This window comes from Balaenoptera borealis (genome assembly GCF_965194805.1).
Source record: "Balaenoptera borealis genome assembly, chromosome: 6".
In the NCBI taxonomy this organism is placed as follows: domain Eukaryota; kingdom Metazoa; phylum Chordata; class Mammalia; order Artiodactyla; family Balaenopteridae; genus Balaenoptera; species Balaenoptera borealis.
In genome coordinates, this window is record NC_138863.1 from 25,990,406 (window position 1) to 26,017,752 (window position 27,347).

The 27,347-nt window shown below is 36.0% G+C and overlaps 1 protein-coding gene across 1 annotated transcript in view; it reads right to left on the reverse strand.

The window, feature by feature from the left end:
• CPS1 (carbamoyl-phosphate synthase 1) overlaps nt 1–27,347 on the reverse strand; it is a 141,878-nt gene that overhangs the window by 72,129 nt on the left and 42,402 nt on the right. The window contains exons 11-20 of the mRNA XM_082396353.1: nt 27,067–27,144; nt 25,206–25,304; nt 23,444–23,539; nt 20,308–20,497; nt 19,148–19,305; nt 17,380–17,508; nt 7,214–7,358; nt 5,507–5,717; nt 3,940–4,138; nt 1,722–1,898 (exon numbers count right to left, since the gene is read on the reverse strand). Coding sequence (XP_082252479.1) covers nt 1,722–1,898; nt 3,940–4,138; nt 5,507–5,717; nt 7,214–7,358; nt 17,380–17,508; nt 19,148–19,305; nt 20,308–20,497; nt 23,444–23,539; nt 25,206–25,304; nt 27,067–27,144 — 1,482 coding nt within the window. The remainder of the gene's footprint in view (nt 1–1,721; nt 1,899–3,939; nt 4,139–5,506; nt 5,718–7,213; nt 7,359–17,379; nt 17,509–19,147; nt 19,306–20,307; nt 20,498–23,443; nt 23,540–25,205; nt 25,305–27,066; nt 27,145–27,347) is intronic.

The following is a 27,347-nucleotide window of genomic DNA, read 5'->3' on the forward strand; positions in this document are numbered from 1 at the left end:
TGAAAGCGAGCAAAGATTTACTCACTCCCTTCATTCTTTTTCCCCTTCAGCCCACCACACTCCTAACACTCTTTGTCAAAATCACCAGGTTCCTGGTTGCTGTGGAAATGAACAGTAATGATGACCTCTAACAAACAGAAATCAGTTCCTTCTGCCAGCACGCTGGCAGGCAATAATTTATACCTCAGACCCTGCACTTCTTGCTCATACTCTGTGCAAGAAAGAATCTCCACACATTTTCCCTGAATTCTCATCCTTTATAAGTCTGTTAGAAAAGAATGAGAGATATGCTTGAGTTTTACAGCCTCACTGGGAACTTGGAAATACTTCCCTTGTTCATCCACCTCAAAATGGCAGAAGTATGATTACTAGACTCAAGGAAAAAATCTATTTACTGTCCTTTGTCTGGAAAAAAAAATCATATGTATACATACATACACACACATACACATATATACACATGTATGAATGTTGTAGGTTGCTTTTTAAACAAAAGACTGAAATAAGAACAATAAGGAAGGTGAAACGGCTTTCTAGAATGACCTCTCATTACTAATATCACTCCCACCACCATGGAAAAATGTTAATTCTCTATTCCCTTGAAAGTCAACTTTGAGAAATGTCCATCAAAAAATACTAGTATCTCTCAGACTACTTCAGAATTTCAATGGAAATGAAATATTCTGCATTTAGAAACCATAAAGGTGAGGAGAATATACATTAAATGCAATGAAGGAAACATTCCCTCCCCTCCTTCTATATATGAGCATAAAAGTTGCAGAGTTCGAAATCACTAACAGCATTTTTCTGTTGCTACAAAGACAAGTTACAAAGACAGATTCCCTTTTTAAAGACAAAATTCATATTTTCATCAACTCATTCCACATGTACATACACACACATAAAATGGTCAGCAGGACTTTGTAGCTCCAGTGTGGTTTGATACTGTTAGAGGATTAATACCTAACCTTCCTTAAATGTCAAAAAGCAATTCAAGGATTTCTGACCAGACAGATCCCAGCTGCCCAAATCACCTTTTATAAAATCAGATGAACTAAAACTTCAAAACTCTAAGCATAGTAAACATGAAAGGAGATTAATATGGCATTTAATTTGCATTAAAGGGAACTAGTGGGTGGAAGTGAGAAATGTGGGGCTTTTTTGTTCTATAAGTAAGACCAATAAAATAATTACATAGAAAAGCCTATAATCATGGAAGTTCTTTAGAGTTTGTTGTTTAAACACAGAAGAAGAATCAAATAAATAAAGATTATTCTAGAGTCTTAGGTAGGACATACTAAGTGATACCATTTTACGAATCTTCCTTTCTAAAATATAATTTTACACATTTTCAATGAGCAAGTAATGAGAGTGATGGGAAATCATAAGTCAATATTATCAAACATTTAAGAGTATTGATAATATATGTACTAAAAGGGAAGAACATTTTATTTATGTGATCATCCTTTAAAACTGCAGTGTTTCCTTTAAGTCCAGGCTTAAGGTGAAAATAAAAAAGGGTAATTTTTCATTAGCTATAGAATAATCTGATGAAGTCCATAGAAATCTCCAGTTTAATACTATTAAAGAGAATTAAAGATTTTCCAAAAATTCCTGAATTCAAGACCACTTTGTGATTCAGTTTTACATTAAAGTCCAAACTGACTGTATTCTGGGAAAGAAAAAAAAAAGGTAGCTCTGGGCCCCTCGTCACATATTACCTTGGCGATGGCATAGATGCGGGTGCTGGATGGTTCAGCCAGCTCTCTTCTGAGATCAGTGTTGGATGGCCACTCTTTGTTCATTGGGAGACGGGAAGTAAAACCAGCTATAGAAGGGTGGCACATCCGTAAAGCCTTCTGGAAAGTCTCCTCAAAGGTGCGACCAATAGCCATGACCTGTAATACATATTTAAGACTCATATTTTTAAAAAGAGCTTGCATATTTTTAATTTGTAACAAAGCTAGAAGTTGACTATTTTTCAGAAAAGACTTAGGAACAAGACATATATCAGAAGAATGCTACTCAAAGTTAAGTTATTTTTCTTTCTTGCCCTTTTACCGTGGTTTTCATGTAATGAGTCTTTGACATTATTAGGTCACTCTTTTACCACTTAGGGAATTTAGCTTGATTTGCTGAGACTGATGAGGAAATCACCTGTACTCGCTCTGGACCATAGCATTAAAAGAAAGAATCTGTGGCCAGAGAACATAGACCCTTCCTTAATAAGATCTTGCTTTCATGCAGATGTCCTTTAGAATAAAAGAGCAAACGAAGAGAAACCAGACATATATTAACACAAAAACAGAACTATTTCTAAATGGGTATCAGTCAGTATCCAAGACAGGTTGGCTTTCTTTATAGCTAAGCATTAATATTAATAGAACCTTGAGAATCATAACAAATACTGACAGATTCAGATTTTGAATATAGGAGACTATATTCCCCATGACAAATTCAACATGTCTTCCCACAATCTTTGCAACTGATTGTACACTAATCAATTAGGAAAACCATGTGGTGATTTAGTTTGGACAAGTTACAAGTGAGAACTAAAATTAACCTTGAAGCCTACCCAGTTATTTTCAGTGAATAAATACTGCCTTTGATTCTTTCTATGGAATAATAGATTGCCATGCATTTTTGGTCTACAATTTAAAATAATAACAGTCATAACGCTGCCTTCAGTAAACTTCCGTGATGCCTCAAATAGACCTGAATTCTCATTAATGTCAGTTTAGTAAACCTTCATGTCAATTGCATGACAAGCTACATATTCAAAGATCACTAAAGCCAAACAGATAACCTTTTCACACTGCTCCAAATTTAATTAGAAATAAGGGAAGAGTCTCAAGAGCAGGGATAAACAAAGTATTAGTCCAATTCAGATATGTAATTTATGAGGCACAGTGGTATTTGAAGAGTTACACAATATATTCATAGATTTGCTAGCCTAAGCATAGGAGAGGGTACCAGATATAAGATAGTTTATGGCACTATCAAATTAAGAAAATATTTTTGGAATATTTAAGAAAATTTTTAAATATTATATATTTAAGAGTTGGCCCTAAAGTACTAATTCTATAAGTAATTCACCATGAATTTTCATTAAAGTACACTGTACATAATAGTATATGGAGTACATTCAATAAAAGAGAAGTAAACATAATAATAAAGGAATACATAACTGTGTTTGCTCAAAATTTGTCCTTTTTAATACTTTATATTATTAAAATTCATATTCATTAAGTGAAGATTTCACCATTTTTCAGTGGAATAGCTATTGTGGCTTTCCCTGACCCTATTCTACTACATTCTCACAGCTCCTGCATATAAATACTGCATTCTAACTTTTACCACAGTTTAATTCATATTATACTTAGTTCTGTGAATATATTCTGAACTCACCAGCTGGAGATAATGTCACAATTATCTACATCTTATTCACTGTTTTTATCATCCCAGGGTCTTGCATGTAGTAAGAACTCAGGAAATGTTTGCTAACTTGAGTTGAACTAAATGTAAGTGTTAAATATTCACTGAAGACAAAAACCTTTCAGATAATAAACCCTAAATTAACACATTACAAAATTATCTCATATTCCTTGGCCTACAAATTTTCCCATGCACATTGTGAAAGGGGAATCTTTCCATGAAATGTAAACTAAATAACAGTTGTTTATCTGGCAGAAACACCACCAACAAAACTTTTCCTGGCATTTGAGTTATAATTCTACTGTGCACCTTGAAGCATGATAGAAAAATTAAGATTTAAAACAGCAATGACTTATGTGGAAACACTAGGGAGGAAATGAAATTCATATGTATCCTCCAATCAGTAACCCAGTATCCAAGGAAACTGAAGACTTTCAATGACATTAGGGTTGGACAAAATAACTGAGAACAAGGATGAAAGAGAGGAATTAACCAAGGACTCACCTCTCCTACACTTTTCATAGAGCTACCAATTCGGCTAGAAGTGCCATGAAAACGATCAAGATCCCAGCGAGGAATCTTGGTAACCATGTAATCCAGGCTTGGTTCAAAGCAGGCTGATGTTTTCCCTGATACAACGTTCTTGATTTCTGGAAGTGGAATTCCTAGGGCAATCTTTGCAGCAATGAATGCCAATGGGTAGCTATAAAGGAGGAGACATATTTTTTTCTTTCAGCAATAAGTATTAAAAACAGCTCAAAATATAAATTGGTTTTTCTTAGAAATTCTGGTATTATTTCACATCAAGGTATAAAACACACCTGATTCTCAGTTCTGTATGAAAATTTAATAGCTCCTTATAAAATAAAGTGAGTCATGATAAAGTACAGAGGCACAGATCACAAAAGAGTTCACTCTCTATGCCTGACATGCAGTGTTACAACTCCCAACCTTCACCTCTTCAACCCAAAATCAATAGCTTCCTTGATAAATAAAGTACTCACTTGTGTATAACTTCCACTAAGATAAGAATCTGAAAAATATTCTTTTATAAAAATATATACATGTCTGCACCTAGGAAGACGGTGGAGTTAGCTGGTACTACGGGGTATGTAAAGGTCATAAAATGCAGTCCTTGAAAGTTTGGGTCCTTGCTCTGTTTCCAAATTATCTTTGAACTTTGGGCTCCTTACACAACTAACACTCTGGAAACTTGACCATACTCTTCTGGAATGTCAGTTTGGGTAACTGTATTTGAAAAATTCATTCACAGAACTATAGAATTACGTATGAGTCCTTTAGTACAACTTCCCCTCCTAAGAGGTGAAGAAACTGACAGAGACAGTAGTGATATATCCGAAGTCCCACAATTAGTAGAAGGACCAGAAGGAGAACTCAGGTCTCCTGACTCTTGTTTAGCTCATCACTCCTTCCACACTCCATGTAGCACTGTCTAGCTACATAAAAATAGCTTTAGAGGTAAATATTTTTTAAATGTCATGTAATTTAAAGAGCAGATGTTAAAGATATTAATAGAAACAAAAGATATTAATTAGTGTTCCTTCCAGTCATGCTTGCTAGCAACTGTTAAATAGATACAAATTTATTTATTTAGTTGCAAGATTTACCTATAGAAAAACCCTACTGTTGTTTGGTCTTGTGAAATTTTGCTAAAATAAAATAATGTGATTGCATGCTTGAGTCAAGTGAACTCGATTATTTGTCCAAAATTTGTTATATACCTAAAAAAGTCAGTGAAGGACTAAAATTAAGGATTAATTTGTACTTTTTAACAATATCTGCAAAGTGCAATTAAGAAGCAGATTTTTCAGAGCCTGCTTTGACCACCCAGATCTTGATTAGTTTATGATTAGCCAGCAAACAAAGCCAGCTAGCAATACCATTTGCCTTAATCTGGCAGCAAGCTCATTAATAACCATGTCCATAGGACATGACTGGGAGTCAGCATGCAGAAATGGGGACTATAGTTTGCAAATGCAGCACAGTCTTCCACTAGCTTTCAATTTTCCAGTTCAATCTGCAAACCCATGGTCAATCGTTCTGGCCTTACCCAGTAGCTTTTGAGGCCAGGGCAGAGCTTCGGGACAGTCTGGCATTCACTTCAATGATGCAGTATTCCATCGAGGTAGGATGAAGGGCAAACTGAATGTTGCATTCACCCACAATGCCCAAGTGGCGAACGACATTGATTGAAACACGTCTCAACAACTGAAACTCCGCATTGGAGAGCGTCTGGGCAGGGGCCACAACAACTGAATCACCTGTACATCCAAGCAACACTTGTTATTTGGTAGCATATCTAAATAACCAACTTTAGTAACTTAGCAATCTATTTGCGTGACACAAGACAGAATAGGCTGAGGGTTTGCTGGGAAAAGAATTATCTTAGGGAAATACATACAAGGCACATTCCCTCTGATTGTTTTACCTGTATTACTCTGACATATTTACAGAAATCACTCTAAGCTTTCCCAAGATCATGAAGCTATCAAGGCTTAGTCATCTACTTACTGCATTGACATTAACTTCTTCAATTTCCCTTCTCTGTCTCAAAAGTTATCTCTCAAGTTTTTCCTTCCATAAAATATCAGCTCCTCTTCACCCAGACTGGCTCTCACCCATCAATTTTCTAAATCTCATCCCTTCCCATTTTCTCACTTCTCTCCAATTATAGCCCCCTGTATCTTCAATCTCTTAGTCCTTAGTCACCATCCCTTCTGCCTACAAACAAGCTCAGATCGCTATAGGCTCAAGAAGCCCCTCTCTGAACTGCCAGATGGTTATAAGAACCATCTCTCTCAATCCTTACATGACTAAACCTTTTGAAAATTTACCAGTTCTTCTTATCACTCATAGTCATATAATTCCTTTCCATACGGCTCACATAACCAACTTTGCATTGAAACTGTCCTCTTGAACATCCAAAAGCAACATTAAATCTTCATTCTTGACCTTTCATAGTATTTGCTATAGTCAAAACCAAAGCTCTTTTATAAAATATTTTTGTGCATTGGCTTATATGGTAACTATGATTCCCTTCTTTTTCTTCAACACCAATCCTTCCTTTTTCTTCTGCCCTATAAATCTAAATGTTTCCCAGGGTTTGGTCCTTGACCCTATTCTCTTTCCTTCTACACCTATGCCCTTGAATATTTAGTCTATGCTTCCAGCTTCCGCTATTTTCTTTATACCAAGACTTCCAATGACCTTGCATCAACTTCTTTATTTCTATCCTCTTTCCTGAATTCCAGCTCTACATTCTCCTCTTCTTGAGATTTCCGCCCACTCTTAAACTTTAGCATTTCTAAATCCTAAGTCATCATCTTTGCCCTCTAGTCTAACTAGTTTCCCTTCCTGAGAAACCTATTTATTTCACCTATTTCTATTTATTGTGGCTATTTTCTCATTCACTTGGTGACTAACACCCAGTCTGCTTCAAGCCTTCTTAACCTCCTGCCTTACTTCTCAACACCAAGTCTTACAGATTTTACCTTCACTGTATTGCTTATATTTTACCCCTTCCTCAAATGAAATCAGGATAATAATATCTGCCCTACTTCAGAGGGTTTTTGTGAAGATCAAATTAAATATGAGAGTATTTTCAATGCTGTAAAATACTATACATGTGTAAAATTTTATCACTAATGTGTATGCTAAGAATAGTAATTTAAAGAAAAGAACTTAATAAAGACTGCTATGAGCCATCAGAGATGTGAGCTGAAGCCATTACCATAATGCTTGAAGATTCCTTGCCTACCTGTATGAACGCCCATGGCATCAACATTTTCCATACTACAGACAGTGACACAGTTGTCATCAGCATCTCGGACCACTTCATATTCTATTTCTTTCCAACCCGTCACTGACCTCTCCACCAGAATCTGGTTGGTCATAGCAAAGGCCTGGAAATTGGTGACAAAAGACATCGAAGAGTAAGGAAAGGCACTAGCATTAACGTGGCTATTTGGCAAAGCACCCTGGCCTAAATCCTGGTCTGCACTGAAGTCTCAAGCCTAGTCTCCATCCTCCTTTATGCTCCAGAAGGCACAATGTGTCGGAAAATCAGTGAGGTACTAGGAATAGCATTCTGCAGTGAATATGCTTGATTTACATTATTGAGGCTTGCCATTCAAAGTGCTGATATGACATTAAATCAAACTAATTTAGGAAAAAGAGAAAATAATTGAGCAATCAGGCAAAGGGAAATGAAATTATTTTTGCAGCTAGGCTTCTGTGAAAGCAGAGATGTGATAAGTGCAAATAAATATGGAAAAATAAGTCTAAAGATTCTGTCTTTCTCTAAAATAGCTGAGGGTGCTTTGTAAAGAACACACACAATAAAAGTCAGTTGATGTTGATGAGGAGAAGAAAGGAGATGATGATGGTTGTAAACAGTTAGCCAAGATGGCATATGAAACTTGGGAATTAAAAGAATCATACACGACTATTATTATGGGTAATCACTGCCTAAGTGCTTAAATACTGAATCGTATACCATGCCTGCCTGATTAAACAGATATGAATTAGTATAATTATCATTCCTTATTTACTCTGTACCCACTGGTGGGTAGAATGCTGAAGCCAAAATCTGAAAGAGGTGGTCTCCGACCTGAGGACATTTAGTAGCTGAAAATCCAAGACAGAAATGTCCCTTTGTCTCATAATAAATTTGATTTTTTATGGCAATGAAAGTAAGAGAAAGCAACTGGGGAAAGTAATTTGAATTTTTTCAAATTATTAACAGGTAGCATAATGAAATAATAACTCAATGTAAGTTATTCCGTGATGTGTCTCAACACTGTTTTTTTAACCTCAGCAAACACTACAGGCTCCAGCATGTGCACTTGAAAATGTAACACATTTGTCCCCACAGCTACCCATGGTGAGGTTTTCAAAGTGGTTAGGAAACTCTGTAGCCAGTGTGAACAATTTAATAATGATTTATTTGTCATTAGGATAGCCTGCTAATAGAAAAAAAAAAAATCTGGGAAACAAAGGAGATGAATCTGAGGAAGGCTTTTGCATTCTAATGGAGTAGACTGGACACAAGGACTATTGAGATCATCTTCACCTGTTGCCTCAGCTTCTTCTTTTTCTTTCAAGTCTCAGATTTTATACAAAGATTAATTTAGGGACCTAGATCAGCTAAATGCAGTTTCTAATGATGCTAAATATAATCCCAAGAGAGTAAGCGGTAGCTTGGGATATAACAATACAAGTCATTATTTTCAAATGAAAAGCTAGGGTTTCAACAAAGAAAACCATTCAACGGCTTACTAACTATTTTAGAGGAATATACATAATTTTAAAATATCTCATTTCAAAGTTGTCTTCATTGTAAATGTTTTTAGACGATTGAGCATTTAGAATGCTTTTTATACTGTAAAAAATACATTTTTAATTGAGAATAAGTATACATTGGTCATGACTGACAGAAATAATGAGGTTGTTAATATTAAAAACATTGGGGGGGGGAGACATACAAGATGGCGGAAGAGTAAGACATGGAGATCACCTTCCTCCCCACAAATACATCAGAAATACATCTACATGTGGAACAACTCCTACAGAACACCTACTGAACGCTGGCAGAAGACCTCAGAGCTCCCAAAAGGCAAGAAACTCCCCACGTACCTGGGTAGGGCAAAAGAAAAAAGAAAAAACAGAGACAAAAGAATAGGGACAGGACCTGCACCGGTGGGAGGGAGCTGTGAAGGAGGAAAGGTTTCCACACACTAGGAGGCCCCTTCGCGGGCGCAGACGGCAGGTGGCAGAGGGGGGAAGCTTCGGGGCCACGGAGGAGAGCGCAGCAACAGGGGTGCAGAGGGCAAAGCAGAAAGATTCCCACACAGAGGATCAGTGCCGACCAGCACTCACCAGCCCAAGAGGCTTGTCTGCTCACCCGCCGGGGCAGGTGGGGGCTGGGAGCTGAGGCTCGGGCTTCGGAGGTTGGATCGCAGGGAGAGGACTGGGGTTGTCTGCGTGAACACAGCCTGAAGGGGGCTAGTGCACCACAGCTAGCCGCGAAGGAGTCCGGGAAAAAGTCTGGAACTGCCGAAGAGACAAGAGACTTTTTCTTGCCTCTTTGTTTCCTGGTGCGTGAGGAGAGGGGATTAAGAACGCCACTTAAAGGAGCTCCAGAGATGGGCGCGAGCCGCGGCTATCAGCGCAGACACCAGAGATGGGCATGAGATGCTAAGGCTGCTGCTGCAGCCACCAAGCAGCCTGTGTGCAAGCACAGGTCACTATCCACACCTCCCCTCCCGGGAGCCTGCGCAGCCCACCACTGCCAGGGTCCCGTGATACAGGGACAACTTCCCCGGGAGAACACACGGCGCGCCTCAGGCTGATGCAATGTCACGCCAGCCTCTGCCTGCACAGCCTCGCCCTGCATTCTGTACCCCTCCCTCCCCCCGGCCTGAGTAAGCCAGAGCCCCCTAATCAGCTGCTATTTTAACCCTGTACTGTCTGAGCAAGAACAGATGCCCTCAGGTGACCTACACGCAGAGGCGGGGCCAAATCCAAAGCTGAACCCCAGGAGCCGTGGGAACAAAGAGGAAGGGAAATCACTCCCAGCAGCCTCAGGAGCAGCGGATTAAATATCCACAATCAACTTGATGTACCCTGCATCTCTGGAATACCTGAATAGACAATGAATCATCCCGAAACTGAGACAGTGGACTTTGGGAGCAACGATATATATATTTTTTTCCTTTGTCTCTTTTTGTGAGTGTGTATGTGTATGCTTCTTTGTGTGATTTTGTCCGTATAGCTTTGCTTTTACCATTTGTCCTAGGGTTCTGTCTGTCTGTTTTTGTTTTTATTTTTAAAATAGATTTAATGCTTGTTATTATTGGTAGATTTGTGTTTTGGTTTGGTTGCTCTCTTCTTTCTTTCTTTTTTTCCTTTTTTTATTACTTTTAAATATTTTTATTTTTAATAATTATTTTTTATTTTTTATTTTAATAACTTTATTTTGTTGGTTTTTTTCTTCCTTTCTTTCATTTTTTCTCCCTTTTCTTCTGAGCCGTGTGGATGACTGGGTCTTGGTGCTCCGGCTGGGTGTCAGGACTCTGCCTCTGAGGTGGGAGAGCCGAGTTCAGGGCATTGGTCCACAAGAGATGTCCCAGCTCCTCATAATATCAAACGGCGACAGTTCTCCCAAAGATCTCCATCTCAATGCTAAGAACCAGCTCCACTCGACGACCAGCAAGCTACAGTGCTGGACACCCTATGCCAAACAACTAGCAAGACAGGAATGCAACCTAAACCATTAGAAGAGAGGCTGCCTAAAATCATAATAAGGTCAAAGACACCACAAAACACACCACCAGATGCAGACCTGCCCACGAGAAACACAAGATCCCGCCTCATTCACCAGAACACAGGCACTAGTCCCCTACACCAGGAAGCCTACACAACCCACTGAACCAACCTTAGCATCTGGGGGCAGGCATCAAAAACAACAGGAACTATCAACCTGCAGCCTGTGAAAAGGAGACCCCAAAACCAGTAAGTTAAAAAAAATGAGAAGACAGAGAAACACACAGCATATGAAGGAGCAAGAAAAAACCCCACCAGACCTAACAAATGAAGAGGAAATAGGCAGTCTACCTGAAAAAGAGTTCAGAGTAATGAGAGTAAAGATGATCCAAAGTCTTGGAAATAGAATGGAGAAAATACAAGAAGCGTTTAACAGGGGCCTAGAAGAACTAAAGAGCAAACAAACAGTGATGAACAACACAATAAATGAAATTAAAAATTCTCTAGAAGGAATCAATAGCAGAATAACTGAGGCAGAAGAACAGATAAGTGACCTGGAAGATAAAATAGTGGAAATAACTACTGCAGAGCAGAATAAAGAAAAAAGAATGAAAAGAATTGAGGACAGTCTCAGAGACCTCTGGGACAACATTAAACATACAAACATTCGAATTATAGGGGTCCCAGAAGAAGAATAGAAAAAGGAAGGGACTGAGAAAATATTTGAAGAGATCATAGTTGAAAACTTCCCTAATACAGAAGAGGAAATAGTTAATCATGTCGAGGAAGTGCAGAGGGTCCCATACAGGAAAAATCCAAGGAGAAACACACCAAGACACATATTAATCAAACTATCAAAAATTAAATACAAAGAAAAAATATTAAAAGCAGCAAGGGAAAAGCAACGAATAACATACAGGGGAATCCCCATAAGGTTAACAGCTGATCTTTCAGCAGAAACTCTGCAAGCCAGAAAGGAGTGGCAGGACATATTTAAAGTGATGAAAGGGAAAAACCTACAACCAAGATGACTCTACCCAGCAAGGAACTCATTGAGATTCAACGGGGAAATAAAAACCTTTACAGACAAGCAAAAGCTAAGCGAATTCAGCACCAGCAAACCAGCTTTACAACAAAGGCTAAAGGAACTTCTCTAGGCAGGAAACACGAGAGAAGGAAAAGACCTACAATAACAAACCCAAAACAATTAAGAAAATGGTCATGGGAAAATACATATCGATAACTACCTTAAAAGAAAATGGATTAAATGCTCCAATCAAAAGAAACAGACTGGCTGAACGGATGCAAAAACAAGACCATATATATGCTGTCTACAAGAGCCCTACTTCAGACCTAGGGACACAAAGAGACTGAAAGTGAGGGGATGGAAAAAGATACTCCATGCAAATGGAAATCAAAAGAAAGCTGGACGCTCTTCCCTGTCCCCTCCCAAAAAAAAAAAAAAAAAGAAAAAAAAAAAAGAAAGCTGGAGTAGCAATTCTCATATCAGGCAAAATAGACATTAAAATAAAGAGTATTACAAGAGAAAGAGAGGACACTACATAATGCTCAAGGAATCAATCCAAGAAGAAGATATAACTATTTTAAATATTTATGCACCAAACGTAGGAGCACCTCAATACACAAGGAAAATGTTAACAGCCATAAAAGGGGAAATCGACAGTAACACAATCATAGTAGGGGACTTTAACACCCCACTTTCACCAATGGACAGGTCATCCAATATTAAAATAAATAAGACAACACAAGCTTTAAATGATACGTTAAACAAGAAAGACTTAATTGATATTTATATGACATTCCATCCCAAAACAAGAGAATACACTTTCTTCTCAAGTGCTCAAGGAACATTCTCCAGGATAGATCATATCTTGGGTCACAAATCAAGCATTGGTAAATTTAAGAAAATTGAAATTGTATCAAGTATCTTTTCCGACCACAATGCTATGAGACTAGATATCAATTACAGGAAAAAATCTGTAAAAAATACAAACACATGGAGGCTAAACAATACACTACTTAGTAACGAAAAGATCACTGAAGAAAACAAAGAGAAAATCAAAAAATACCAAGAAACAAATGACAATAAAAACACGATGACCCAAAACCTATGGGATGCAGCAAAAGCAGTTCTAAGAGGGAAGTATATAGCAATACAATCGTACCTCAGGAAACAAGAAACACCTCAAATAAACAAACTAACCTTACACCAAAGCGATTAGAGAAAAAAGAAGAACAAAACCCCAAAGTTAGCAGAACGAAAGAAATCATAAAGATCAGATCAGAAATAAATGAAAAATAAAAAAAGAAAACAACAGCAAAGATCAATAAAACTAACAGCTGGTTCTTTGAGAAGATAAACAAAATTGATAAACCATTAGCCAGACTCATCAAGAAAAAAAGGGAGAAGACTCAAATCAATAGAATTAGAAATGAAAAAGGAGAAGTAACAAATGACCCTGCAGAAATACAAAGGATCATGAGAGATTACTACAAGCAACTATATGCCAATAAAACGGACAATCTGGAAGAAATGGACAAATTCGTAGAAACACACAACTTTCCGAGACTGAACCAGGAAGAAATAGAAAATATAAACAGCTCAATCACAAGGACTGAAATTGAGATTGTGATTAAAAATCTTCCAAGAAACAAAAGCTCAGGACCAGATGGCTTCACAGGCAAATTCTATCAAATATTTAGAGAAGAGCTAACACCTATCCTTCCAAAACTCTTCCATAATATAGCAGAGGGAGGAACTCTCCCCAACTCATTCTATGAGGCCACCATCACCCTGATGCCAAAACCAGACAAAGATGTCACAAAGAAAGAAAACTACAGGCCAATATCACTGATGAACATAGGTGCAAAAATCCTCAACAAAATACTAGCAAACAGAATCCAGCAGCACATTAAAAAGATCATACACCATGATCAAGTGGGGTTTATTCCGGAATGCAAGGATTCTTCAATATAAGCAAATCAATCAATGTGATACACCGTACTAACAAACTGAACTATAAAAACCATACGATCATCTCAATAGATGCAGAACAAGCTTTCAACAAAATTCAACACCCATTTATGATAAAAACACTCCAGAAAGCAGGCATAGAGGGAATTTATCTCAACATAATAAAGGCCATAAATGACAAACCCAGAGCCAACATCGTTCTCAATTCTGCAAAACTGAAACCATTTCCACTAAGATCAGGAAGAAGACAAGGTTGCCCACACTCACCACTACTAGTCAACATAGTTTTGGAAGTTTTAGCCACAGCAATCAGAGAAGAAAAAGAAATGAAAGGAATCCAAATCAGAAAAGAAGAAGTAAAGCTGTCACTGTTTGCAGATGACATGATACAATATATAGAGACTACTAAAGATGCTACCAGAAAGTTACTAGAGCTAATCAATGAATTTGGTAAAGTAGCAGGATACAAAAGTAATGCACAGAAATCTCTTGCATTCCTATACACTAATGATGAAAAATCTGAAAGAGAAGTTAAGGAAACACTCACATTTACCATTGCAACAAAAAGAATAAAATACCTGGGATTAAACCTACCTAAGGAGACAAAAGATCTGTATGCAGAAAACTGTAAGACACTGATGAAAGAAATTAAGGATGATACAAACAGATGGAGAGATATACCATGTTCTTGGATTGGAAGAATCAACTTTGTGAAAATGACTATACTACCCAAAGGAATCTACAGGTTCAATGCAATCCTTATCAAATTACCAATGGCATTTTTCACAGAACTAGAACAAAAGATTTCACAATTTGTATGGAAACAAAAAAGACCCCGAATAGCCAAAGCACTCTTGAGAAAGAAAAACAGATCTGAAGGAATCAGGCTCCCAGACTTCAGACTATACTACAAAGCTACAGTAATCAAGACAGTATGGTAATGGCACAAAAACAGAAATAGAGATGAATGGAACAGGATAGAAAGCCCAGAGATAAACCCATACACATATGGTCCCCCTGTTTTTGATAAAGGAGGCAAAAATATACAATGGAGAAAAGACAGCCTCTTCAATAAGTGGTGCTGGGAAAACTGGAAAGCTACATGTAAAAGAATGAAATTAGAACACTCCCTAACACCATACACAATAATAAACTCAAAATGGATTAAAGACCTAAATGTAAGGTCAGACACTACCAAACTCTTAGAGGAAAACATAGGTAGAACCCTCTATGACATAAATCACAGCAAGATCCTTTTTGACCCACCTCCTAGAGAAATGAAAATCAAAACAAAAATAAACAAATGGAACCTAATGCAACTTAAAAGCTTTTGCACAGCAAAGGAAATCATACACAAGACAAAAAGACAACCCTCAGAATGGGAGAAAATATTTGCAAATTAAGCAACTGACAAAGGATTAATCTCCAAAATTTACAAGCAGCTCATGCAGCTCAATATCAAAAAAAAAAAGCAACCCAATCCAATAATTGGCAGAAGACCTAAATAGACATTTCTCCAAAGAAGATATACAGATTGTCAACAAGCACTTGAAAGAATGCTCAACATCACCAATCATTAGAGAAATGCAAATCAAAACTACAATGGGGTATCACTTCACACCAGTCAGAATGGCCATCATCAAAAAATCTACAAACAATAAATGCTGGAGAGGGTGTGGAGAAAAGGGAACACTATTGCACTGTTGGTGGGAATGTAAACTGATACAGCCACTATGGAGAACAGTATGGAGGTTCCTTAAAAAACTAAAAATAGAACTACCATATGACCCAGCAATCCCACTACTGGGCATATACCCTGTGAAAACCATAATTCAAAAAGAGTCATGTACCACAATGTTCATTGCAGCTCTATTTACAATAGCCGGGACATGGAAGCAACCTAAGTGTCCATGGACAGATGAATGGATAAAGAAGATGTGGCACATATATACAATGGAATATTACTCACCAATAAAAAGAAACGAAATTGAGTTATTTGTAGTGAGGTGGATGGACATAGAATCTGTCATACAGAGTGAAGTAAGTAAGAAAGAGAAAAACAAATACCATATGCTAACACATATATATGGAATCTAAAAAAAAAAAAAAGTTTCTGAAAAACCTAGGGGCAGGCCAGTAATAAAGATGCAGACATAGAGAATGGCCTTGAGGACACAGGGAGGGGTAAGGGTAAGCTGGGCCGAAGTGAGAGAGTGGCATGGACATATATACACTACCAAATGTAAAATATATAGCTAGTGGGAAGCAGCCACATAGCACAGGGAGATCAGCTCGGTGCTTTGTGACCACCTAGAGGGGTGGGATAGGGAGGCTGTTAGGGAGACGCAAGAGGGAGGAGATATGGGGATATATGTATATGTACAGATGAGTCACTTTTGTTATACAGCAGAAACTAACACACCATTGTAAAGCAATTATACTCCAATAAAGATTTAAAAGTTAAAAAAAATAAAAACATTGGGAACATCTAATATGCTAGAGGAAAAAAATGTATACCTCCATAAACATGTCTTTTCTTTAAATACATGATTCAGAAGTCCAGATGGAAACAAGGAACATTTATATTAGATATGTTTCCCTTTTGGGGGTGTTTTTTGGCAACTTTAGAAAAACTCAATCCAATTTGTAGACATGTACGTTTGTCATTGCAGTTATTAAAATACATTTAATTTTATTTGTTTGTTCTCAAAATCTTAAGTCAACAATTCAAGGGCTCATTCTTTTTCACTCTAAAAAGTAAATAATGATAAAGGTATAAACTCTGCTTGATATTTACTCAGCACCCCTAAAAATAGCCGTCACAATAATTCTGTCAGCTTGACATCCATAACTGCTACATGGAAAGTTACATGAGCCTCTTTGCCCACACACATATTCATTCATTCAACAAGCACTTACTGAGCCCCAGTATTGCAAGGCACGGCTCTATTCTGTGGGAGTAGAGTGTGGGCAAAAGTCGCTGATTTCATGAAGCATGATTTCTGTGTTAATCTCTAATTCATTTTTTGAAGCATATCTTAATTTTCAAGATCTTCCCTTTAATACTTAAGAAAAGGAGTATTCAGAAATAAAGTGATTTTTATGTAAATGGTAAGCACTCAGATTTCACTTTTGCTTATATATGTGTGTGGCAGTTGGCAGACTAATCACTCATTCATAGTACTAAGAGGTTTATATTGTATATATTTTAAACACCTGAATTTGAGGTAAAGCTAAACTACTCAATGTGTTTTATTTCCCTTACCGGATGTCATCCATGTCTTATTGTTTCAAAAGATAATGGCAAAATGGGACATTATATTGTGTTTTTTTTTAAACCACTAAAATATATTTTAGCATGATGGGTGTTTTGGAGCAGATTTTGCAGCAGAGGGAGATGGAACTGGATTGCCTGCCTATCAGTGAAATCAATAGACAGTACAGTAAAGACGGACTTTGGGTTAATGCTATGTTCCAGTGTAAGTAATTGCACTGTATTTCCCTTTCAAAAGTGTCTGTCATGTCTTGGACAACAGTTTAGAGGTGTGGCAGTGATTTATAAACAGAGAAAAGGTTATTTCTTATCTACATAACTTTCTCTAATTGAAAGACTACATCAGGGAGTTTTCTTGGCTGGTCAGAATTTGATCTGCGAAAATACATACCTTTGTGCTGAGGTCCAGTAAGATCTCCCTATTAGGACATATGCCTGAGCCTAACCCGCCCAGGGCATAGGCAGAACGGATCATCACCGGGTAGCCAATGGAGTCTGCCGCCTTCAGTGCATCCTCAACCTGTCAACAAGAACAAGGACTCAAAGTTTTAAAAGCTGACAGTAGAAAAGACCAACCAAGAGAGTCTGGTAATTCAGGTAAATCAGTTTATTTGGAAAAAATGACTATGGAAATGTTCTATTATTCCCTCATCTCCTTCTGAAAACCAAGTGTTATTTTACAAATTTTAAGTTAAATTTTAGAATTTTTTAATATACAGTGAAGGCTCTTTTTTAACACCTTTGGGGTAAATTTTATTTTGCAATATAAAAAATAAAACAATGGCCAGAGGTGAGATAGTTGCCATTAATTTGAAAATGGGAGCTATATTGAATTTTTAAGTTCAGTTTAAAAGTCTTCGTCTCTTAACAAAACAAGGTTTTCTACTACAGAATCTAACTTGATATTACTGCAATAAGCCATTAGGAATATTATATAGAAAGAAATTTTTCATTTTTCAAGTTCAGTCAGAGAGTAGTCTCAGAAGCTTGGGATTTTTTTTTTAAACTTACAGAATACAGCATATGTTGGCTATATTTTTCTGTCATGGAATATTATTACACTACCAATGGGAATGTAATTACACCTTTCCCATATGCCTGTTTCTCATCCTAAGGAAGCAAGGACATAATTAAATCTGGCAATGAAAGAATAAATGTATGGCAGGAGCTTTCCACATGTTCAGCAGAGCTATCCTGGGATTGTTCCTGATTGACAGCTTTGCAACTTGCTATATACTTGATAGCATGCTTTTCTGAAAACATACATAGCCCATTTTAGTTGTCCCAGCAGTACTTGCCTTATCCCAGAGGATTTGCCTATTTCTATACTGAGGAAGTTGCATCAGAAACTGTCTCCAGTACCCCCATTTCACTGACTGAAATCAGGAATAAAGTCAGGGACAAAAAGAGATGTACAGGAAGCTGATCTTTTCCTGGCACCTCGTAATAGCCCATCAATAGGCACAGGATACAATGGAAAATGATTAAGAGAAATGCAAAACAATCTGTCCTCTTTAACCATCTAAGCCACAGGTTTCTCAGTCATAAATATTACTGATTAGATCCAATAGCTTTTTTTTCTAGATAATTTTATTGTAAAATGTTTATTCCATTCTAACAAAAAAAAAATTGTTTGTTTATTTTTTGGCCATGCTGCTATGGCATGCAGGATCTTACTTCCCCACCCAGGGATCAAATCTGTGCCCCCTGCAGTGGAAACACAGAGACAACCACTGGACCACCAGGGAAGTCCCTAAAAAAAAATTTAAATTCAACCATTTCCCATTTGCAGGACATTCGCACTTACAAAATGTGTGACTGATCCCAGGAAGAAGGTAAAAATTACTTTGGCATTGCAAGTTGATATGGTTCTTTGTTTTGATTCAGGAGATTTGATACTCAGGTCACTTCAGCCATTGATAAACCACATCATCTTTGAGCTTATGCTTCCCTTTTCATAAAAATAAACTATTAATACCTGTCCTTAATGTTTTAGCATTGAATGCCACAATTAATACACAACGTCTGAAGTAATAACACATTTCTGGAAGATAACATATACACATATAATACTTTATTATTTTTAGGCATGACAAATCATTCTCTCTACAACGCAAGACACATAATGGTCCTGTTTCTCCAGAACAAAGATTTCTTACCGATTCCACTGCAAAGCTTGGAGCAATCTTTTCATTAATCTCATTTAGTTTGTCTGAGAACAGCTGTCTATCTTCTGTGGCCATAATGGATTCAACTGAGGTTCCCAGGACTTTCACGCCATATTCCTTGAGCACACCTCTCTTAAATAGTTCCACTCCTACAGAAAAACAAAATAAATCTGTTTTTATCAAACTCTTATGTTTTCTATAACAGATATCTGAATACAACTTTTTAAAAAAAAAATCTTAACTCCAAAAAGCCACCAGAGTCCACAACAGAATTGCACTTAGAGTAAAAAAATTTTTGAAAGAAAAATTCTGAAGACATTTTAGCAAAACATTTTGCTGGTGCTACTGTTATGTATATTATCACCTTCTCCAAATGATTTTTATTATTCTCATTAATAAAAATCATAGGATTACAGTGAGCCTTAAGATTTTAGTATATTTCATTTCCTTCTAAGGAAGGTCTATTCCTACATGAGCTTCTCTTATGTAAATAATCTCAGTGATGTGGGTATCTATCTAGGTTAAAAATTAACAAAATTGTTTGTGTTCCCACTAACTTAACATCTAACTTTGGCTGTTTTTTATAGTTGACATACAAATTATATCACCAACTGCTTACCCAAACTAGCCAATGAGATTCTCATTCATGATCTAATTCTAAAGGTTTGAAATATTTTAAATAGGACAGAGCATTGGACTCAGCAGATGCATGAAGGGATGGTAGAGAGACTGATCTATGTAAACATGAAAATATATGTGAAAGTCAAATGTCACAGGGCTGATACATAAGAGCACAGAGCACTTAATCAATGTTAATTCCCCTTTTTCACTCATAGTAGTTCTCAGAGTTTCACTGATAACAGAGAAAAGCAGTATCCTGGGATGGAGGAGGGGGACTCAAAAAACCTACTCAGTCACCCTGGAGCATTAAAGCAAAAGGTTTCTTTTTGTCCCCCAGCTGTTCTGTGAAATAAACTGGTAATGTTCATCATGTGACATTTTCAGGTGGCTGTTTACTAAGCTTCCTCACACAGCAGAAAACTTTACTTTTATGAACACACAGAGCACAACTGCTAAATAAATTCAAACAAAAAAATATTATATATAAGTGTGTGAACCAAAACTCTGCAAATAAACTTAAAAGAACTCACCACAGTTCAGAGCTGTCTGGCCACCCATGCCTAGAATTAATCCATCTGGCCGTTCTGCCTTGATAACCTCTGTGACAAACTGAGGGGTGATGGGGAGGAAGTAGACAGTATCTGCTTGCTTTAAGCCCACTTCATTGGTTTGCACCGAAGCAATGTTTGGGTTCATCAGGACAGTTTTGACATTTTCTTCCTGAAAGAAACAAAAAGATCTAGAATCTTAATATATGGTCTAAAGAGAAAAATCATATTCAAATGAAGGGTATTATCAGGTAACAAAACTTTTAGGTTATTCTGTGGGCTCTAGAGATCAGTAATGGAACCAGTGTGAATGGAAGGTAAAGGATGACAAACATTTGGTAAAAGGAAGGAAGAAAACTGCTTGAAAATAAAACTATCCAAAAAGAGCTGACTACCTCATGAGGATCACCCTGAATTCCTTGTCACTGTAGGTATCAAGGAAAGCTGGAGATGTTTTCTATAGAATTTGACTGGAGGTCCACAAATACTACTCAATTTTACAGCTCAGTCGACCTTAAAAGAATAAAATATTCCAAATTTTTTTGACTGAGTAAAACATAAAATGGAAAAAAGGCAGCATCAAAGCTGTTTCCTTTTCTAACGTTTATTGAAGAACAGCACCGAGCATACGTTTTAAATCCAAGATAATGTGTTCCCTTCTAGCTGGAAGCACTGAGAGCCTTCTGCTGGTTTCCATTTTCTTTAGATTTTCATGCCTGCTGTAGTGCTTTGACAAAGAGCATTATACAACTGTTTATACATATTATATAAAAAGAAAATGACCGTATGGCAAAAAATAAAAAATAAAAATTTGTGTGTGTGTGAAGATATTCATAGCCCTATCTCATTCCTGACATCTGGAGAGACCCCTAAAATAATTCTTCATGTAGGCTACTAAGGATAATAGCTTTATAGACCAGGATGAGGGTGACATTTAGTAAACTAATTATTATGAAATCCGGCCAGATGGTTCTTGTTTTTTTTTACCTATTAGCATGTCAATTTTGAAGTCTTCTAAAAAGTCAACAAAATATTCATATGAAAGTATAGAAATCATCATTAAAAACCCTACATATCCTTGGGGGTGCGGTGGATCCAAATGAAAAATTAAATATATTTCATACTACTTTAAATTCAAATAGTGCCTTAAAACTTGTAGTGTACTTTTTTGTTAATTTACTTGATTTTTATAGCAACACTATAAAAGAAATTTTCACCTTACAGATGAAGAAACTGAGATTCAATAAGGTTAAGTGACCTGCCAAAGACCATACAGCTGATAAATGACAAAATTAGGGCTCTAATCCAAGTCTTATGACTCAAGTTCTATGCCCTTTCCTCAATATGAGTCCTCTCTAAGATTGTAAGGAACTATTTTAAAGAGTATTGTTAACAAAATATTGAATAGATACATATAGATAAGCAAATGCATTTAAAATACGGGTTAGAATTTAAATAATTGAGTCCAAACAGAGAGCACATCATAAACAGAAATTATAGAATGTCTCACTACTAGAGAAAAGTACCAATGGATAGGTATATTTGTTAAATATTTTCCTGCATGTGCTATACAATGAATATAGCTATTTTTATAAATCAAATTACATAGGAAAAGGTCCCATAAATTCATGTGATGAGTGTCTATTCAAACCATTTTAATAAATGTTACATCATTTTTTTCTAATATAATTCCAGCTATAATTTATGCACAATCTAAGTTTTTAAAAATACTTAGTGCATAAATTCATCTTTATTAACCTCTTAATCACAATACTATATCTAATAATTCCTATTCTTCAGTTCAAATCAATAACTTCACCTTTTGGATGTAATGCATATAAAAAATACAACCTATAAAAATATTAATTCTTTATAAAACTACCAAATAGGATAAAAAATTTCATGCTACTTAAATGTGTTCTAAACCCTTAACCCACTTAGACTGTGTGCTAACCAATCTGAACCATTGGATACCCACTAATTATCTATCTAAAGATAAATTGAATCTTAATACAAGGAAATAAAGCACACTTTGAAAATGTACACAAAATACATGTGTGGATGGGGTGAACATCCATGGGTGTATGGAGAAGAGTATTACAAATAAAAACAAATGGAAAGAAGAGTAAGGTAATTGGGGGGTTGTGTCTGTTTTCAACAGACATCTGTCCGGTGAAAATGTCTGTATATAGAATACTGAATAAAGCAAAGGAAAAAAGGAAAATTTTGGCCAACTGTTTTTCTTGTTGGTTGTCCTAGTCTCCTGCTTCCTTCCCTATGTTGCTCTTTCCTAGCCAGGTCTCTTGGTAAGAGTGGCTTGACACCACAAAGCTTGTGGCAAGGTCACAGAGAGCTCACATTGACTTTGGATGGCTTGATTAGCACCAAAATGGGGACTATCCTAGAAAATAAGGACATCAAAGAGAAGCCAAGTTAGCTCTTCAATAGAAATATCTTACACTTACAGTGTCAGTTTTCTAAAGGTTTATTTTTACTATGATAAATGTTGGGGAGATTTTGAGAGACTCTGAAGAAACAGGGAGGATATTCTTCCCAACTTAGGTATCAAACCCTCTATTCCACTTGAAAATCCAGCTATACCTTCCTGGTAGGTCATCCAGTCCAAGTCACAGATGGGGGAATTAGGTGACCTGCAATAACTTCTAAAGCTTGAACAAAAGGCATTGTTGCCTTTGTTCCTCCAGCTGGATCTTCCCCCTTTCAACGAAAGAGATGCCTGAAGCATCCTGTAGAACACTTGAAGTACTTTAGAGCACCAGGGATACCCAAATTCCCTCTTTCACACAAAAGACAAATATGTTTTAAAAGCTCACTGCCTCATTGAGTAACATCTATAAGTGTAGATTTATGTTTTCAATATAAATAGGTGATAACATAGATAATTCTGGAGATCAATCCAACCTTCTTAATTTGCAGGTGTGCACATTTAAGTTAAAAATCTTGTCTGTGATCAAACTTCCTTTCATATAAGATGTGGAAGGAAATTAATTATAGTGACTTTGAAAAGAGGTAGTGTCATAAATCTAAATTATAAAATACTAATTAGACTCATTAAAGGGAGTGTATATTAATTCCAGCAAAGATCAGAGTCTCTCACCTTCATGGCTTTTACAGCTTGCGATCCCGAGTAATCAAATTCACCTGCCTGACCAATGGACAGACCTCCGGATCCTAGGATAAGGACTTTGGAAACCTGTAAGCAATAAGAAGATAGCATTGCTTTTATTATTAAGATGGGGAAATTAGTCATTGTTAAGTATGGGAAAGATAAACTATATTGTCTGTGTTTATGTGGTGATTTAAAGTACAATGTTTTGAAATATACATAATATGAGTAAAAAGACCAACAATTTAAACATCTCTAATTTCAAAAAGGAATTTCCAAAGATCATGGTTTTTTTCACTTAAGTAAAAACTTTTTGGAAGAGGTCTACATTTTAATTAAACATATATAAATATCTAAAAATAACTACATAAATATATATGGAAATGTATATCTATATGTGTATATATAATAAATATAATTTATATATATAATTTTTAGATAAAAATCTCCTTAAAATTTAATTGACTAAATGTCCATGGGTTTCCACTGGACAAAGAATAGGCATAAATACAAACAAGCCCTTCCTAACAAACGAAGAGAAAACACAGGAGGCAAGGGGACACAGGGACACCTTCATATTTACATTTTGCCTTTACTTTGCAGTTCAGTCCAGAAATATTTACAGAAAATACAGTAATGAAAAGATCATATTTTGGCAGCATACTGAAATTCATACAAATTGTATATATGATTTCAAGCAAATAATAATTCTGCTTATTTTTTAACCACAAGTGCCAAGCCCTTCAGAGGAGAAAGATGTTCTAGGTCACTGCAAGAGACAAGGACTTGGGAAACTTGTTTTGTATTTATGGAGTGCCTACTATGTGCAATGCAATGTAGAATCCCAAATTACACTTTTCCCTCACTATTTAAAAAAAGAAAAGCATCTGAAAAACATGAGTTGATATTTTGAGAAATACACTGTATGGTGGGGTGGCTTCTTTAGCTACCAAGAATCCACAGTTTGATTCCACATTGAGTGGCTGGATTACCTCCCATCTCTCCATCTCAGGAAAAAAGGCTGTCATAGAAATCTTTAAAACAAACCATCTAACTCAATTTATCATTTCATGTAAACATATAAATCAATTCTTTTTGTTCATAAAAAGAGGATTATATATATATATATATATATATATATATATACTTAAAAATATACGTACACCCTTCTAAATTTTGTGTAATAAAGGTGTGGGTGTGGGTGTGCCTTAACGATGAAGGAAATGCGTAGAAACCTTTCCATATTAAATACATATTCAAACAAATAAGGAGTCAAGTCTTACACTATATTAATCCTTATCTATCTGCTCTTTAGAGGTATTGGGTTGTCCAAAAGTTTGCTTGGGTTTTTCATTGAAACAAAAATTTCTATCATCTATAATGATTCTGTAGTCTGAACTGTATCTCAAGCATACATAGGGCTATGGTTTATTGAGTAATGGAAAATATATCAAATTTGAAACTAAATTAAACCTTACTCTCTATTAAATTATTTTCATTACAAATGTTCTAGAAGAAGTGAACTTTAAAAGATATGATTTTTAAATCAAAACATGAAGATTCCAATGAACATCCAATGAATCATCTAGAACAGACCAAATAATTAGATGCTAAAATGATGGGTGATTGCAATATTACCAATCGTTTTTCATAGACATCAAAAAGGTTTACATCATTCACTTAAAAAAGAAGTCATCACACAATAGAGAAAATCCAAAATACATAAACCAAAAGGAAACCCACATATACTGACCTCAACTCGAGACGCTACTAGGGCTGGCTTCGGTAGAACTGATGTAATTGTGGTACCTTTCTCCTTCTTTATCAGTGAGAAAAAGGAATCAAACAGGTACTAGAAAAAAAATATAGCCAACTAGTTAGAAGTTTCAAAACTCACAAAATTCTCAGATAAAATACAGTATACCCAGTTCAAGTTGAACTTTAGATAAGCAACAAATAAATTTTTAGGATAAGTATTGCTATGCAGTATTTGTTTTTTGGGTTTTTTTGTTTTTGTTTTTGTTTTGCCAAAGCTGGCAAAACTAAATATTTACTACTATAAGAATTAGATCAAATAAACACTTCTAACTGCTCATGTCAAATCCTATTAAAAGAAAGTTTTCAATATAGGTATACATATAGCTGATTCACTTTGTTGTACAGCAGAAACTAACACAACATTATAAAGCAATTATAATCTAGTAAAGATGTAAAAAAAAAAAAGTTTTCAGCAGAGAATGAACATTTCAAATAATGCCTTCTGAGAATGTCATTTTCAGCCCCTTAATTATGAATCATTTTCTTCTTCTAAATAAAATTCTAACTATGCAAAAAAAAAAAATGAAGCTATATTACTTATGCACCCTAAAGTTAGAAATAACTGGATATTTAAATTTTCTATCAGGTCAAAAATATCTCTAAAGATTGTATTATGTATAAAAATATCTCTAAGGTTATTCTTAAACTTTATCAATGATTTACTTCCACTGTTGCACTAGACGTGACAAATTTCAACAAAGATATTTATTTTGCAACTATTTGGCAGGACAGGAGAAAAAAAGAACTAAGTGATACTGGATATCACATATCTTAATTTCAGTGTTCCTAATCTGAAGTCCTACTATAGGCAAATAATTTAAATTTTAAGTTAAAAAACTATTAACATGCATTAGGCAATAGATATACAAAACTAAATTTTATTTTTGAGTGTCATCATGGGTAGGTAATGTTGTAGTGACTTTGGCTATTAAGAACCATTCTTTCCTAATAATATTAAAACAAGAACAAAATACAAATATCTGAAAAGGCAACTCAGGGATGAGGAAGTAGAGTCTACAATGGGAAAATTTTTATTCTCCTCTTTGTTTTACCTAGGTGTCTTTTCTGAGAGCATCTGCTGACAAGGAAGAATTGTCAGCATTACTACTGGAGGCCCTAGGGTATAGGAGAGGAAGAGTCACTTCAGACTTCCCAGACTTTTCTGAGTATCACCACAAGCTCTTGTTTGGAAAGATGTTCTTGAACATTGAACCAGAAGCTCACACAAAAAAGTAAAAATATTTAAATTAAAAACAAAACTCCTCTAAGCATTCCTTACGGTTCTTTTCTTAAGCCATCTGACTCATATGTATGTGCACGTATACCCTCTCCCCTCCTGACACCCCTGACCTTCTTCCTGTTCCTGCTGCTGTTTATTCTTCCTTCGTGGCTACGCAACCAGTTGCCATAGGGGTTTTTGTGAAGTCACAGATGGGGGATTAAAATTTCATTTCAGTTATGAGAACGAGATAGCAAGAGGGAATTCATTTGCATAGTACCACAATTGTAAATTTCAGAACTAAATATATTAGAATGATAATCATTTAAATAAAAATCACATGGCATCAGTTTCTTAAGCGCTTTCCCACTTTAACTGTTTAAAAAGATAGAAATTTCCTCCATGATATTCATGGGGAAATTTTCTTACAATATGGGCATTATCAAAGCACTCTTTTTAAGAATGTTCTGTACTAAGACCACCCAGGTGATTATTTTGGTTTCTCAATTTTTCACATAAATATATTTCTGATTTAAAAACTTTTTAATATATAATAGGCCTCATCTTTCTGACATACCTCAGTGTCTGTTGGCCCTGGGCTGACTTCTGGGTGGAACTGCACACCAAAGAAGGGTTTGCTCTCATGCATAATCCCCTAAAGGAAAAAGAAATGGGAAGAAATTCCTTCAGTAACAAAGAATGTCAACCAGGACTACGTATGATTCAGTGGACAATAAAGTTCAAACTTTAAAAATTAAGTTAAAAGTTTGAGAACATTCTAAAAACAAACAGTACTAATAAAAATAGGCCAATAAAGATTCAACTGGTGTGGTTCCCTTATTAAAAACAACTGATTTG